Source organism: Theropithecus gelada, chromosome 3 (assembly GCF_003255815.1).
Source record: "Theropithecus gelada isolate Dixy chromosome 3, Tgel_1.0, whole genome shotgun sequence".
Lineage (NCBI taxonomy): Eukaryota > Metazoa > Chordata > Mammalia > Primates > Cercopithecidae > Theropithecus > Theropithecus gelada.
Genome location: NC_037670.1, coordinates 28,890,094 through 28,904,643, shown reverse-complemented (window position 1 = coordinate 28,904,643; position 14,550 = coordinate 28,890,094). Strand labels below are relative to the sequence as shown.

At 43.8% G+C, this 14,550-nt stretch overlaps 1 protein-coding gene across 2 annotated transcripts; it reads right to left on the bottom strand.

Moving 5' to 3' along the window:
• Positions 1–593: 593 nt before the first annotated feature.
• ATP5PO (ATP synthase peripheral stalk subunit OSCP) lies at positions 594–13,377 on the bottom strand. 2 transcript variants are annotated; one of them, XM_025379284.1, is made up of 7 exons: positions 13,251–13,377; positions 12,010–12,060; positions 9,833–9,943; positions 6,309–6,438; positions 4,535–4,647; positions 1,072–1,158; positions 594–778 (listed from the first exon to the last, which is right to left on the bottom strand). In XM_025379284.1, the coding sequence occupies exons 1-7, from the start codon at positions 13,284–13,286 to the stop codon at positions 665–667; spliced, it is 642 nt and encodes a 213-aa protein (XP_025235069.1). In that variant the 5' UTR covers positions 13,287–13,377; the 3' UTR covers positions 594–664. The 2 variants fall into 2 exon arrangements, with proteins under 2 accessions (XP_025235069.1, XP_025235070.1); XM_025379285.1 differs by lacking the exon at positions 12,010–12,060 and having other exon boundaries at positions 13,251–13,318.
• Between the last annotated feature and the right edge of the window lie 1,173 nt (positions 13,378–14,550).

Here is a 14,550-nt window from a genome sequence, read left to right as displayed (position 1 = left end):
CCTACCTAAGGTAACTTTTGTCCATTTGCTCCAGTAACGTGTCGGTGCATGGTGTTAGTTACATAGTGGTACAAACATGGGCTCTAGGGCCTGACAACCAGCTGTCCAGACAGGTGACTCTGAGCACATCTCCAGGGCCCCTCAATCTCTTTCCTCATTTGTAAAGTGGGGTGATGTCTGTCCCACCCATATGACAAGGCTGTTACGAAGCTTCAGATGTACATGAAATGGCCTTGAAAGCTACAGAGCAGCCTACAACTAGGTGTGTTCATGTCAGGATGAAGGGCATTTTATTAGGAAGAGGTCTCCCTGGAGGACTATGGAGCAAACACAGATCCGACGATCTAGCAGGGACCAGGAGTTCTGAACAAGCCCTTAAATACATGGGATTTTGGCAGGCAGGACCAGATAGACTTTGCCGAGTGACCATGTGTTAGATGCTGTGTCTAACCCATTAATTCCTAAACGTAATCTACTCAAACCAAATTCTCTAGGCCAAAAGGGCTTTTTGGCCTTTATACTCAGGGGATACCAAAAAAGGACATAAAAATGAAGCCTTCTACACTCCACTTTAAAAGACAGTGAACATAATATGACCTGTTCTGGAAGCTTTTTATTGTTGCTCCAAGTTTAAGAATTTTCACTGATGGCAGAAAACCAACACTTAGAGAGTCTCCCGCATAGCCCTGCCCAGCTTCTGAATCTTGGTCTTGACAGACATGTCAACATACTTCTCTCCAATGCGCACAATCATTCCACCCATGATTGACGGATCAGTCTACAAAAGAAAATCAACGGCAAGTGTGAAAACGCACTCATCAAATGGGACATACACAAGTGTTCTGAAAGGCTCAATGTGCTACACAAATGTGAGAGGCTATAATTACACCTAGAAAAAGGCAAAAGTAAAACTGCACAGTCAGATCATCATTTACATTTAAAATAAAGACAAACTTTTAACTACAGAAAAATTAGTATAGAGTTAGATCTAATATTTCACTAGTACTTTCTGTAGCCATTTTAAGTTTAAAAGAACCTGAGGAAACATACCATAAATAATTTAAAACCCACCTTAGCCTCCAATTTCAATACTTGGCCTTGACTCAGGAAGCTCTTGAGGACAGTTTTTAATTCAGAGAGTGTGGCTTCTTCTAAAGGCTGAAAGGCAAAACCATCCTTTCAGTTTAGATAAAGCAAAACAGAAACTTCCAAAGTTAAAAGACTCCAGGCCCACATCACCAAGACAGGCCTTGTGAGCGCCTCCCTTAGCCACCTGGGCCCATCATGGAGCTGCTCTGCAGCGTTCACTCCTTGTTCGCGCTGGAGGTTCAGGGAGCACAGGAAGGCCCTGCCTCACAGCATCACCTGGGCAGCTCCCACTCAGTTGTTCATGGACTGCCTATCAATGCCACTTCCTCCCTGCCTCTGCTCTGTGTGCTAGCAGTACAACCTGGAATTCACAAGGAAAGGCCCTCAAGTTTCTAATGCCTGAAGACACAGCCCCACCAATGCAGGAGGACGCAGGCCCCTCCTGGGGCAGCCCTGGGGTCACAACATGCACCTATCATGTCCTTGGGTGAAAAGTTGCCATTTTAACCTGGTTTTACATCTTCATGTTTCCCTAGCTCTGCTGGCTGTTCATCTCCCCGCATCCACAGCTACCTGGAACTCTGGCAGGCCACTCCACTCTCTGAACCCCAGTGAGAGAACCTGGCGCAGCTGGCTTTTTCTGAAGTCAGCTCAGCTCCATAATTTACTTTAGAGCAAGCACCTCAAATATGCAGACTGCACTCTCCTCTCGGCCCCAACTCTTACTCCTGGTTAGTTATAATGTTATAGCGTTAAGTGTTATAATGGTGAAAATGAAAAAGGCTGTTAAAACAAAGGCCTTTTTTTTGAGACCGAGCCTTGCTCTGTCACCCAGGCTGGAGTACAGGGGCGAGATCTCACCTCACTGCAGCCTCCGCCTCCCAGGTTTAAGCAATTCTCCTGCCTCAGCTTCCCAAGTAGCTGGAATTATAGGCGCGTGCCACCACACCCGGCTAATTTTTGTATTTTGAGTAGAGACGGGGTTTTACCATGTTGGTCAGGCTGGTCTCGAACTCCTGGCCTCAAGTGATGCACCCGCTGCAGTCTCCCAAAATGCTGGGGTTACAAGCGTGAGCCACCACACCCTGCTGCAAAGGCCTTTTTTTTACTTGTCATAAATCCTACCTCCCTAGCCCCTCCTCCAAGAGCCTAAAAAATTTTAGCAAAAAAATTTCTGTCTTTGTAAAGATCTAACAATATCCTTTTTTGGGGGTAGGGGTGGTGGTGTTGGCCACAGTCTATTCTTATTCAAAACATTATTTACTGAGACTAAAAGGTTACAGAATTCTGAAATATACATACCCTCCACTGAGACGTGTACAAACTGCCAGGTGCCTGTCCATGCCAGACATTTCACACCTACTATCTCCCTTCATGTGGGCAGCCCTGAAAGGCCAGTGGTTATTATTCCCATTTTACGTATGAGGGAACTGAGGATCAGAGTGGTTAAGAAACTCACCTAAGGTCACATCAGCAAGTGAAGACTAGCCCCAATATTTAAAACCAGTCTGTGTATTTCTAAAGCCTGTGCTCTTAGTCATTCATCAAGATAATGTTTTTCAAACAGTACAGACTCACGGACCCAGTAGTATCAACATCAAAAGCATTAGTAACAGTTGGTTCTAAAATCTTTTGCAAAAGTAAGTATCCTTTAAAAGAAAATCATGTCCTTGTGGTTGGGCACGGTGGCTCACACCTGTGGTCCCAGGACTTTGGGAGGCCAAGGTGGGTGGTTTGCCTGAGGTCAGGAGTTCGAGACCAGCCTGGTCAACATGGTGAAACCCCGTTTCTACTAAAAATACAAAAAGTTAGCCGGGTGTGGTAGCGGGTGCCATAATCCCAGCTACTTGGGAGGCTGAGGCAGGAGAATTGCTTGAACCTGGGAGGCAGAGGTTGCACTGAGCTGAGATCGTCCCACTGCACTCCAGCCGGGGTGACAGAGTGAGACTCAGTCTCAAAAATAAAGAAAGAAAAAGAAAGGAAGAAAAGAAAAAAAAGAAAAGAAGATCATGTCCTTGTATTCACTGAAGAATGCCCTGCACCAGTGCTTCATGATGGGTGACCGTGGGGCAGCTGAATCTCTAATCTGCGCCACACTGTTAGGGATAACTGGTGCAGCGGGGCAGGTGAATCTCTAATCTGCGCCACACTGTTAGGGATAACCGGTGCAGCCACAGAGGGCTCCCTGCCTATGTCTGGGCTGTAATGATTTGCAACCAGGCACATGTTTTGGGGGCACCAACTACTGAACTACAAATGTGCAAATAAGTATGATGTGCTAGGATGCCTCTCCTTGAATCTGTGCTAACTAGAAGGTCAGACTGTCCTTTAAACACTTAGAACTATTAATCTGGATGAAGTCAGGTGCTACAAATTCCAAGTAAATCTACCACACTCTCCTGTTTTCCTGTAGAGTGAGCTACATTACATTTGACTGAGTTGCATAGGGAAGAAAATATGTATTTAAGACAATAACAAAATTAATTCTAGGGAGGCAATGAAGTGTAGTAAAAGGAATATGGATTTCCAAGAGGCCTTGAGGCCTGTGTTCAAATTCTAGTCCCACCTCGTATGACTTTGGGCAAGCGACTGCATTTCCCTGCATTCGGCTTCCTCATCTGTAAAATGAGGATAATTATACTTCTATCTCACATGAATATTTTGATACTGAATAAAATAATAAAGTACTCAGCATATAGTAGGGTTCAATAAATGGTAGCTAATCATAGCCCACTCTATATAAGATACAAAGGCCCACCCATTCTACTCCTTCCCATTCACCACTACAAAAGATGAAAGGTTTGCAACTCTAGTTTCAGGCCAGGTGTGGTAGCTTACACCTTTATTCCCAGCACTTTAGGAGGCCGAGGCAGGTGAGTCACTTGAGCCCAGAAGTTCAAGACAAGCCTGGAGAACACGGTAAAACCCCCACCTCTACAAAAAATACAAAAAAAATTAGCTGGGTGTGGTGGGGGTGCACTGTAGTCCCAGCTACTCAGGAGGTTGAGGCAGGAGGATCACCTGAGCCCAGGAGGTTGAGGCTGCAGAAGTGTGATCACGTCACTGCACTCCAGCCTGTTGACAAAGTGAGACTGTCTCAAAAAAAACTCTAGAACTCTAGTTTCAGTAAACTACTTCAAGCGGCATTTATAATATAATTCAAACATATAATGGAGTCTAAACCACTCTTTTCTAACACATTTTGATGTACTTTACATTTAACCCAGGCCTTATGAATAAATCACTGGTTACAGAAGCACTAATAAGATACATGCTGGCTTTTCCAAAGCAAAGGGTCACAGAAGCTGATATAAAAATGAAACAAACATCCCAGGTGACAAGTGACCCTTCCCCATTTCTTGATTTTACCGTGTTTTCCTTCTTCCTGCAAAAGGTGGCGCATGTAATATCAAGGCAAACACAGCAGCAACAACCCATTACTTACAGATGCAGTGGTCACCGTGCAAAGCACCTCTCCGCGATGGACACTCATCATGGTAGAAAAGGCAGAAACGACTCCCTGGGCATTGCTTAAGCGACCATTTTCTGCAAGCAAATCTGGCAGAGTGAAGGTGTCTCAGTAACACGAAACTCACTTGAACAAGTTATTCATAAAGCCGTATACTCAACCCAAAAAACAAACTTAGATTTGTGGCCTTAAAACACCATATTCAGGGGTGCATGCCTATAATCCCAACTACTGGAGGCTGAGGCGCAAAGATTGCTTGAGGCCATGGGTTCAAGACCAGCCAACATAGCGAGATCCCATCACTACAAAAAAACGTTAGGGCTTGGTGGTGCATGTCTAGAGTCCCAGCTATTCAGGAGGATGAGGCAGGAAGATTGCTTGAGCCTAGGAGTTTAAGGCTGCAGTGTGCTATGATTGTCCTACTGCACCCCAGCCTGGGTGACAGAGTAAGATCTTGTCTCTTAAAATCACAATATATTCAATGTCCTTTAAGAATATGAATGGAGGCTGAGTGCAGTGGCTCACGCCTATAATCCTAGCACTTTGGGAGGCCGAGGTGGGCAGACAGCTTGCGTCCAGGAGTTTGAGACCAGCCTGGGTAACATGGTGAAACCCCGTCTCTACAAAAAAAAAAAAAAAAAAAAAAAAAACCTCAAAAGTTAGCTGGGCATGGTGGGGCATGCTTGTAGTTCCAGCTACTCAGGAGGCTGAGGAAGAAGGATCACTTAAGCTCAGGAGGCAGAGGTTGCAGTGAGCCAAGACTGTGCCACTGCACTCCAGCTTTGGTGACAGAAAGAGACACCCAGTCTCAAAAAAAAAGAATGAAGATACAACTTGTTATTTAAAATGCATATTCGATTTTGTTTTTTTAAATAGACTGTACTGACAAGGATTTAAATTAGTAGGTATGGGGGGTTCTCACCCATACAGGTCTGCAACAGACTTCTTATACTCAGCTTGCAATCTGATTTTCATATTTACGTTACAGATTATACGTTTGGCTACAAATTCAAAGATGATACCGTAAACACACTTTCTTTGCAATTTTTATTTTGAGCTGGCTATGACGATCTGAAAAGCAATCCAGGCCGCATGGTGGCTCACGCCTGTAATCCCAACACTTTGGGAAGCCAAGGTAGGCAGATGGCTTGAGCCCAGGAGTTCAAGACCAGGCTGGGTAACATGGAGAAACCCCATCTCTACAAAAAATACAAAAAATTAGCTGGGTGTGGTGGCATGCACCTGTATTCCCAGCTACTAGGGAGGCTGAGGTGGGAGGAGCACCTGAGTCTGGGAGGTTGAGGGTGCAGTGAGCTGAGATCGTGCCACTGTACTCCAGCCTGAGTGACAGAGTAAGACTCTGTCTCAACAAAGAAAAAAAAAAAAAGAGAGAGAAAAGCAGTCCAAATGTACCCAAGAATGCAAATGTCTCCAAGGATCAAGGTATACCCACAGGCCACAAACCATTTTCTTGGCAGGTATCATATTGGCTGCCTCCACAGTTGAAACTACTGACTATGCAATTAGTCACGCTTAGGTCCTAGCATCCTTTAGACAGTGCTCCTCACACTTTAATATGCAAACAATTCACTTAGGGAGCTGCTTAAGATGCAGACTCTGATTAAGCAGGTGAGGCCTGAGATTCTTCACTGCCAACAGGCTCCCAGGTGATGCTGATGCCCATGGTCCATGGACCACATTTCCAGTCACGGTTTTAAGACACCTCAAATGAAAAAGTTCTAATACTCACTGATCAGGTTGGTGGTGAGGGGAGAGAACCTCTCTTTTGCTGTGATGTCATTTAGGCTTTTCACTTTAATAGAACGCTTCACATAGGGATTCAAAACAGAAGCAGCCACTTTGGGTTCCTTCAGAATTTGCTGAAAGTATAAAAAAAAATTTCTTAAATTTTTTAGAGCACAAATGAAGGATGTGCCATGCACACACTTTCTTCTTTTTGGAGACAAAGTCTTGCTCTGTCGCCTAGGCTGGAGTGCAGTGGCACAATCTTGGCTCACGCAACCTCTGCATCCTGGGTTCAAGCGATTCTCCTGCCTCAGCCTCCCGAATAGCTGGGATTACAGGTGTGCGCCACCATGTCTGACTAATTTTTGTATTTTTAGTAGAAAAGGGGTTTCGCCATGTTGGCCAGGCTGGTCTTAAACTCCTGACCTCAAGTGATCCGCCCACCTCGGCCTCCCAAAGTGCTGGGATTACAGGCATGAGCCACTGTGCCTGGCCATACACACACTTTCTTATGAATTAAGTATTTTATGAATTAAATTAGCACTGCCAAAGAACTTATGACAAAAATATAATCAAACAATTTTCTGACTGCCTTTCAGAATACACTGCACTGCACCAGGATTTTATATAGGATAGAATGATGTTCCTCAAAAATACTTAAAAATACTGTATGAAATTTCTTAAATTTATTTTTGCTTTTCAAGAAAGATTATAAAACACTAAGCAGCCAAAACTTCACTTGACTGCATATTTTAATGTATTTAAGAGAGTAATAGTCTGGCTTTTCTAGCAGTGCTATTTCTAAAGTGCAGACCTCAAAACTGTGCTCTGACTGCAGAGGCCTCCTCACCGCTCCCTTGGAGGGGTCCTGCCTCTTACAGTGTCCAGGGAACCCAGCAGATTCTGCGAGACCTCTGGTGCTGCCAGAGCAGCCAGCCCCAAAGAGTCTGGGAGACAGAGTGGACAAAAAACAGGAGCACAACCATCATGGGGAACGACCTTCTTCTCATTTTGTTATATCACAAATATCTGCATTCAGTGACCAAGTGCAGCTTCCAGCATGTTGCTCCAGAGTTCCAACAAACCAACAATGGCAGCTTCCAGTCAAGCACCTTCAGTTAACACACCTCTCTATGCCTTTCAATTACTCTCCTAGCACCTCCTCCCAGGCTCCTGGCCAGAATCCTGTCTCTGATCCAGGATACTGGTCAGATACTATCATCCAATGCTAACATTTCCACTTGAGTGACCCCACAGAAATGACATTTTTCCATAAAAAATGCAGGCATACACAGATTGAAAGCATTCTGGAATTTGGGTTACCTAGTTTTTCATGTTTATCTGTGTCTCCTGCACCATCCAGAGGACAGTGAGTATGATGCCTGCATTATCCTTCCCTCTTAGTGCCAAAACCCTGCTAATATTCAGTGTCTTCAGATAATTGCCTCCCTTTTTCTCCATGTCTTCGACTGACTTCCAGGCTTTAGACAAACTCCATTCTAATGCCCACAATCCAAGTCATTCTCTCCATTGTAAACACGATTGTTTCTGTTTAAAATGGGCATAACTGACAAGTAGCAGACAATAACCATCACCTCCAAAAACGCCTGTGTGAGACCCCGTCTGTTCCTGCATGCCCTTCCTCCAAATGTCTCCAACAACAGGGCTGGGTTCCTGGGCTCTGTGAGAATCATTAAGAGTTTATCACACCAGCTAAGACCTTAAGCATTATCTGCAGAGGTAAATGGATCAAGGAAGGAATATGGAGCTAAAATTATTCTGCCTGTTAAGATGGAAGTTCCAACAGAAGCTCAAGTGAAAAATGAATAAAACATAAACAGTACAGAACAGTAATACTTATAGACTATACACACGATGATTAATATAGAACATAAGAATTATTATTCTATACAACTGGCCTATGAACTGCTTTTCCTAAACAATAAAAACTTACAGACATGTGAATTAAGGAATGAAGAATCTTTTTTTTGTTTTTGAGACAGAGTCTTGTTCTGTTACCCAGGCTGGAGTACAATGGCATGATCTCGGCTCACTGCAAGCTCCGCCTCCCGGGTTCACGCCATTCTCCTGCCTCAGCCTCCCCAGCAGCTGGGACTACAGGCGCATGCCGCCATGCCCGGCTTTTTTGTATTTTTAGTAGAGATGGGGTTTCACCATGTTAGCCAGGATGGTCTCGATCTCCTGACCTCGTGATCTACCTGTCTCGGCCTCCCAAAGTGTTGGGATTACAGGTGTAAGCCACTGCGCCCGGCCAAGGAATGAAGAATCTTAAAATCAAGGAAGAACAAAACTTCCTCTGAAGAGGCTATATACCAGACTGCATCTCCTTCACCTTTTTTAATGCAGACCTTACTGCCAGTGGTAGCAGCCAGAAAATCAAAGAAAGAAGCAACAGAATGTGTAGAAACTTGTTAACTAGAAAATTCGGTGAAAATGAAAGCAGACATTCTCCTATTGAGTTACAATGTAGGCTTCTGTTAATACGGTTTATTTATTCTGCTTTTCATGTTTAAAAAAAAGTTACAAACATCCTGCAGCAGCCTCACAGTCTTTGCCTGTCAGTCCTCTATTACCCCTGGGAAGCCTATACCCCTTTACTAACTCTGCTGCCCAGCGTGCCCCAGCCTGTCATTCTTCCCTCACATTTTGGGAACAAAATAACAATGAAAAGGTCTACATGGTTACTTTTGGGGTTCTGACAATTGCAAAGCATCTCTACCAAATGAAAACAACCTGTAAGACATGTCTGAGCCTCCTCTGATTCTACAAGCATAGAATATGGCAATTAAAACCCGAGGCAAAGGTTTTATGAAAACAAATTCTCTGTAAAACCAAATCACAATATATTCTAAAGACCTAGCCCAGAAGCATATAATCTTTTTTTTTTTTTTTTTTGAGATAGTCTTGCACCATCACCCGGGCTGGAGTGCAATGGTGCGATCTCAGCTCACTGCAGCCTCGGCCTCCCAGGTTCAAGCAATTCTCCCGCCTCAGCCTCCAGAGTAGGTGGGATTACAGGTGTTCACCACCATGCCCCGCCAATTTTTTGTAGTTTTTAGTAGAGATGGGGTTTCACTATGTTGGCCAGGCTGGTCTCAAACTCATGACCTCCTGATCCACCTGCCTCGGCCTCCCAAAGTACTGGGATTATAGGTGTGAGCACCGTGCCCAGTTATAAGTATAGATTTTTAAAGGTAGCTTTTAAATTCTCCACTGAAATAGCAATTTTCCTAAATTATCATCTATTTTAATTTTACATTTCTATCTTTTCTTAGCCCCAAATCTTGGTTCCTAATATTAATATCCTTATATGTATCTGTTTGTTCTTTTTATATGTCTTATAATAACAAAAACCCAACATTATCACTAAAAACGTGTTTACAGAAAATGGCTTTTTCCCAGTTCTTTTTCTTGTAGGATACACCTCATTAGGAATGCAGTCAAACAACCAAAGGAAAAAATACACAAACAGGAACTTAATATATAATGAATAGGAAAGTTACTTACTGCTACTCTCAACAACTCCTTTTCTACTTGCTCCAACTTATTCTGTTTTGATGCAGCAGAATAAAGAGCCGTGGCATAGCGACCTTCAATACCGTATACCTGAACAGGAGGCTTTAAAGAAAAGGTGAAATAGGAGAGGAAGCAAAAAGGAAAATCAGTTAATAGTATACTGTCAAGAGCAGAATTTAAAATTTATATTTTTTAAAATATATCGTTTTAACACAAAACAGTTTAAATGTGTCACCCAAGAGCTGCCCTAAATGGCAATTTGCAAGTAAATTAGGGATGTTTCCTTGGTCAGGTCACTCAAATCTTTAAGCCTCCAATTCCTCATCTGTAAAATGAGGGACTTAGTAAGCAGGGTCTAAAGTCCCTTCCAGGTTTACCTACCTTTATCAATTACTTGTACTTTAATTTTGAGATGAGCTTATGTTTCCTTTAAACTCAGTAACTATTTAGTTTCAAGTATGGGAGGTTGTGAACACTGATGGACAGTTTCGAGTATGTTAGAGCTAGGAAAACAGGTATTTATGAAACACACAAATATACTTTTATACATTTCATACTGACACTATACATTTTCCCTTACATAGCCTCCTTATCGATGTTCAATTTAACAGAGCCCTTTGGCAGTTCACAAAAAACCTGATGCTTGAATTATTTTTCACAGTAAACTACAGACTTTTCTTCTACCATCAGTGTGTAACTACATGTTCTTAGTGGTGCTGTATGGCTGTAGTGGGAAAGCTCAAGCTTGGATGAGAAAGATTTAGTTCCAGTCCAGCTCTAGGACTAAGCTGAGTAACCTCAGGTACATTTTCCCAGGGCTTCAGCTTCCCCTTTTGTAAAACGGGAAGACCAGTTACTCCTGAACACTGTTATGAGGTTTTTAAGCTCTCACATGAAGGACAAAATGATTTTGATCATTTGATTTGAGATTTGGGGCTGGTAATGAGGACAGGACATGATAATTATTTTCCTAAATCCCACCTGATGTGGGTTCATTAAGGACATAGGCTGGTATTATGATCTTTCCTTTACGAAATTTTTCCAAGGGGAGGACTGGCTCACCGTTGATTTGGTGGGGAAAAGTGTGGGTAGGACAGTTGACCCAGCACATCTTAGAGTAAGTTCCTGCTTCCTGACAGTTGATTCAATTCTCGATCACACAGGAACTTTCTTTTTTTTTTTTTTTTTTTGAGACGGAGTCTTGCTCTGTCACCCAGGCTGGAGTGCAGTGGCCGGATCTCAGCTCACTGCAAGCTCCTCCTCTCGGGTTCACGCCATTCTCCTGCCTCAGCCTCCCGAGTAGCTGGGACTACAGGCACCCGCCACTTCGCCCGGCTAGTTTTTTGTATTTTTTAGTAGAGACGGGGTTTCACCGTATTAGCCAGGATGGTCTCGATCTCCTGACCTCATGATCCGCCCGTCTCGGCCTCCCAAAGTGCTGGGATTACAGGCTTGAGCCACCGCGCCCGGCCCAGGGACTTTCTTTAATCAAATAAAGAATTTCAAAATAACCCACAGAAATGGAGTCAGACTTCATGTTCCAACAGGGTTGTTACCAGCTGTTAGTCATGTATCATTTCTGGGGGCCTTCTGGGGAACTTCATTTATTATGTGTCACTGATAGTCCTCTTTATCCGGGGTCAACTGGACTACTTCCGGTTTGAAAAGAAAGGGACTGGCAACTCTCTGAAATAGTGAGCCTTCTTTCTCTCCTAGTGGAGAGAAAGAGTGTGAAGAGTATGAATATTCCTAACCAGAATGGAACATAGAGAATTGCAACAGAATTGCATTAGAAACCAAGGTACCTTGATTTTAATATCAACTCCTGTAATAATTTCCTGTGATAACTTGGGCATGTCATTTTGTTAAACCTGTTTCTTTCATTAAAAAATAAGTAAATGCTAGCTTCCCTATTTTAGAGGGTTAATGGAAAAACAAATGATTGAAAAAAAAGTTTTCATATTTAAAGATTATGCATGGGCCTGTCACAAAGCAAGTATTCAACACCATTCCTTTCCACACCCTACGCACACATCACATTTTGGGAACCACAAGTCGTGCAGAAAGGTTTAGATAGTAACTACACAAAAATCCACGCCCTAACTGTACTGCTGTTTGACTAACACTTTCACGTGCTTATCATTACAGAAGAATATAAATTAACATACCCTCACAAGCTTGGCAAACGGTCTGACCACAGAGGTACTGAAACATCGCACCTTGAAGCAATAAAGGAAAATAGATCAAACAAGCTTACTCGAAGGATTTCTGCACGTAACTCAGTAACAACATCAACAACAAATTTTTAATGACCTTAAAAGCATTAGTTTTGTCTCTTTGTATCTTCACATATTACATGAGGATGAGCTACTTATTATTACTAAGGAGTAAACTTACCCAACGAGGATTATCCCAAGTTGCTTGGGAAATCACCTTCTCACTAACCTCCTAGCTCGCTAGGAATGGACCGAGGCTAGCACACCCGTATGACAGAGAAAACACTAACTTCCAAGGAGTGCACGTTTCAAAAATATTTAACCAAAATTCTGGCGTTCCTATTACCACACCCTTGAGCAGATCATTTGCAACAGATGTACCCTTCTCGGAATCCAAATGCTATCTGAAAATAAAGATGAATTTTTTGAGTACTGCCGCAGAGTTTGATCTGACAAGAGGCCCTACCTCTGCGAGACAGTCTTACAGTTTAAAAATCACCTGCAAGCGCACAGGTCACAGATCACAGGTCACCTTCAAATACTTCCAGCTATGGAATGTGTTTTATCCAAACTGCTTGTGAGGATTAAGACTTTGTAATGCTTATGTAAAAATTACCTAAGATGCCAGGAAGGGGTCATGATATGTAAAGCACCATGGTGATATTCAGTACAAAGAGCATACAATTTTTTCAAACTCCATCTTCTGGGTGATTCTGTGGGTTCAAATCTCAATTCTACCACTTACTGGCTGAGCAGTCAAAGACTCATTTAAACTTTTCGGCCTCATTTCATTTATAAAACTGTGAAATGTGTTTTACAAATATTCCTTAGCATTACTAGTAAGTGATCTCTGACAAGTTTTACCACAATGGCAAAGGAAGCTGATTTGGGGGCTAGGCCATGCCCCTTCCCCGGAATTCAGCAAACGGCAGACCCCCTCTCCTCCGCCCCTCAGGCTAGCAGCTTCTTGGGGCTGTGCTCGGAGGATGCCAAGGTCACGGCACGCACAGCCCCGCGGCATCCCGGGGGACAAACGCTGGGTCGTCCTGAGTCGCTCCCACTCGCCGGGTCCCATAACCTTGAAGACTGCCAGACTTCCCCAACCGAAGCATCGCACCCTGGTGCTCGGGGTTTGGTACCGGTCACCCCAGCAGGGATCCTACCACTGGCTCTCAGGATCATGTTTCTCTCACCTGCCGGGAGAGACCGGACACTGCTGGGGCGGCCATCTTCTCCCGGGCGGCTGTAGGTCAAACCCGAATGGGAAGAGAGAGGCGCGCAAGAGCGCACGCGCGCGTTAGCGTAACCGCTAGGTTCTCTGGGAAGTGTAGGCGTAGGGCGTCAGGCCGCAGGCGCAAAGACCTCCCTCTGGCTGGGAGTTGTAGTTCTTAGCAGTGGTAAGGGCTGGACCCTTGCGGTGGAGCCAGAGGGCTTTAACTGCACGTGAAAATGAAATCATTGTTACTGGCCAAGCAGCCCTCACTGTAGAATGGATTTGCTGTTCCCAGTTTTAAAATTTACATTTAGATAAATATAGTGGTATTTGTTCCATTTCACAGTTATTATCAGTGTCACTGGATTCTTGACTCTTCCTTCCCAGCATGCTAAAGCCTGAATCAATGGCTTTTTTTTCACGTTGCACACAAAGACAAAACCAAACCAAAACAAAAAGCCCCCAGGAGCCTTGCAGCTCCAGGAGCGGACACCACGTCCCTCTTACCTGGGCCATGACTACCCATTGTTAAATAAAAAATTATTCAATGATGCTTGTTAAAGCATGGTAAGGAAGACTTTATTCAGGACCATAGCGATGGGTATAGGACCAGTGCAACCGGGTCTGGGAGTGGGCAGAGAGATTGGGCTCAGCTCCGAAAGCAGCACGGACAAATGGGAATTTATAGCCAAGGAGCAGTGTGGGGGTCAGTGGATAGAAAATTACTAAGAGGAAACTGGGGTAAGGGGGATTCTGGCTAAAATGACCTAGAGGAATCTTGTAGAAGACAGGTCAGGGTGATCAGACATCACCTGGGGGATGGTGAAGGATGGGGACCCTGATCAAATATCAAAGATGATCGGTTATCGAAGATTGGGGGTTCTGGCTAAACTGACTTAGCAGTTTTGCTAAAACTGGATTTTACAGGGAGGTGTATAGATAGGCCTCCGAGAAGGTTCAGAAGCCTCACTGAAGTTTGGCCAAGCAAAAGCAAAGAATCTCTGTGGCCCTCCATTCCCCTCCCCTCTCACCCATCTCACCTGAGTATAGAACTGAGCTGTTGGTGTGTGAGGGCAGGTGGGATTCTGATACCTAGATTCTTGATTATGGCTAGGGCAGAGTGGCTATCCGAGCATCAGGCCTAAAATAGGAGAACCCGGGTTTGAACAAATTTGATATTGAAACTGAGAACTGGATACTAACCTTGGATATAGTTTCTCTTCATCCATAGAAACAACCTATCTTCAACCCGTTCTCTCTAAATAGAACTCAGTCGAATT